General features: G+C 43.0%; 1 protein-coding gene across 1 annotated transcript in view; it reads right to left on the reverse strand.

Annotated features, from left to right (window-relative positions):
* LOC118428507 ((E3-independent) E2 ubiquitin-conjugating enzyme-like) overlaps positions 1-1,884 on the reverse strand; it is a gene marked incomplete in the record, with an annotated part of 18,711 nt that overhangs the window by 9,580 nt on the left and 7,247 nt on the right. The window contains 3 exon segments of the mRNA XM_035838593.1: positions 17-814; positions 1,043-1,136; positions 1,526-1,653. Coding sequence (XP_035694486.1) covers positions 17-814; positions 1,043-1,136; positions 1,526-1,653 — 1,020 coding nt within the window.

Here is a 1,884-nt window from a genome sequence, read left to right on the forward strand (position 1 = left end):
GTCTTAAGATTGTCTGAAGATCAACTCTGTTAAGAGAAGTGTTTGCAACAGTAGCCCCTGACTGCACAGAAGCCGATTCATCTTCGTTGTCAGTCCCAGCCTTGCTGGGCCCTGATTCCTGAGTGTCATGGTCATGTTTGTTCTCATTTTGTCTTCTCTCTCTTCTCCCCTGAACTCTTCCTGATGTCTCCGCTCCTACTCTCTCCTCTTTTGACTTTTCAATTTTCCGTTTAGATGCCCGAATCTCCCCTTCCATTTTCTCCACAGCCTTCCTGGCTTCCTGAGACATTTGTTTCACCACCTTGCTTGCCTCTGAGGCCTCCCTAGACTTGATCTTTGCCGCTTCGTTTGCTGCTGCAGCTTCCTTGGATTTCACCTTTGTGATTTCCATGGCTTCTGCAATTTCTGCTGACTTCCTCTGGGCTTCCTCCATGGTGCTGTACACATTCTCCAGGGTAGACTTTGTGGTGAGAAATTGTTGCAAAGCTTCTTCCGTGAACGTCTTGTTGCCTGAGAAGTCTTCTGCCAGCTTGGAAATACTGTCCTGCATGGCTGGAACATCGCTTGCTTTGTCCTTTGCCTGTTGTATCAGCTCAAATGCCTCTTTGGTAATCTCCTTGATCCTATCATTTGCCTGGGAAGCCTCTCTTGTTTTCTTTTCAGCAAAATCTATGGCTTTAGCAGCCTCCTCTGACAGCAGCTTTGCAAGCTCGTACGCTGCTGCTGCTCCTTTGGTCTTTTCTTTTGCAACATCGTCCACAGATTCATCAGGCTGGGCAGCAGGCTCCTTGGTCATAGAGGGAGGGGCTAAGATCTGCACAGATAAATATTTTCATTTTAGTCCAATTTTAATGACTAGAAACGTTTCTGTCAAAACATCAAAGAACAGCGTAAGTTAAAAAGATAAAATGTTTGTAAAAGGTAAACAAATAAGAGCAAAACAAAATACCAAGAAATTCTAGGGTAGTGGACACACATAAACACAATCCTTGATGTAACCTAGCACTATAACATAAAACCATCCTGAATGTCTGTAACTTACCTGTACTTTACCCAGGTCCTCCTCTGTAAGTCTGTACACTGCCCGGTCTCCAAACGTGATGTGTGTGTACATGAAGTGCTCAGGCTTCCTTAGGCTGGACAGCAGATAGAGATATAATTAGCATCAAACATGTCGGACACACACACACACACACACACACACACACACACACACACACACATACACACACACACAAACAAACACACATGCACACCCACATTCACAAACAAACACACACACACAGTGCACACACAACCACACACATGTACACTCACATGCACATCTTCAATCTTACAAAAATTGAATATAATCTGTGCACTGTCTCTTCCTCTGATGATATAATTTTCATATAATAAGAACTTTTTTTCATTCATTTCTGGTATTCTTTAGCTTTGGCCAAGCAACTACATTACATGCCATGAGCAAGAGTAAAAAATTTTGCATGTAGATCTACTAGTACTTGAAGGGGTGACAGCTTCTCACTTGTTGATGTTGTCTCCTTGAATGGCAGCTTCTGGTGGTTTCAAGTCCTCATCCAGCTCACTGGGCTGTTTCTTAGGTGGAGAGAACCCTCTAGTCTGCCACTCCACATTCACTTCCTTTAGCGCCAGCTGGACAAAAGGTAGTATATCAATTTTCCATTAAACAATATCATCTTCAAAATTTTGCAATGACAATTTTTCATGCTTCATAGAATTAATGTTGTCAAGGTGAATGAAGTGTTCAGCTAGTCCCGTAAACATTTTGAGGGTTGTTACCCTCTGTATCTAGTGCAGGGTATTGGAAGGCGAGGCCTATCACACTAATTGTGCTTACCTGCACAGAAGTGAAACATTTTGCCT

Source organism: Branchiostoma floridae, chromosome 13, assembly GCF_000003815.2.
Source record: "Branchiostoma floridae strain S238N-H82 chromosome 13, Bfl_VNyyK, whole genome shotgun sequence".
Taxonomy (NCBI): Eukaryota; Metazoa; Chordata; class Leptocardii; order Amphioxiformes; family Branchiostomatidae; genus Branchiostoma; species Branchiostoma floridae.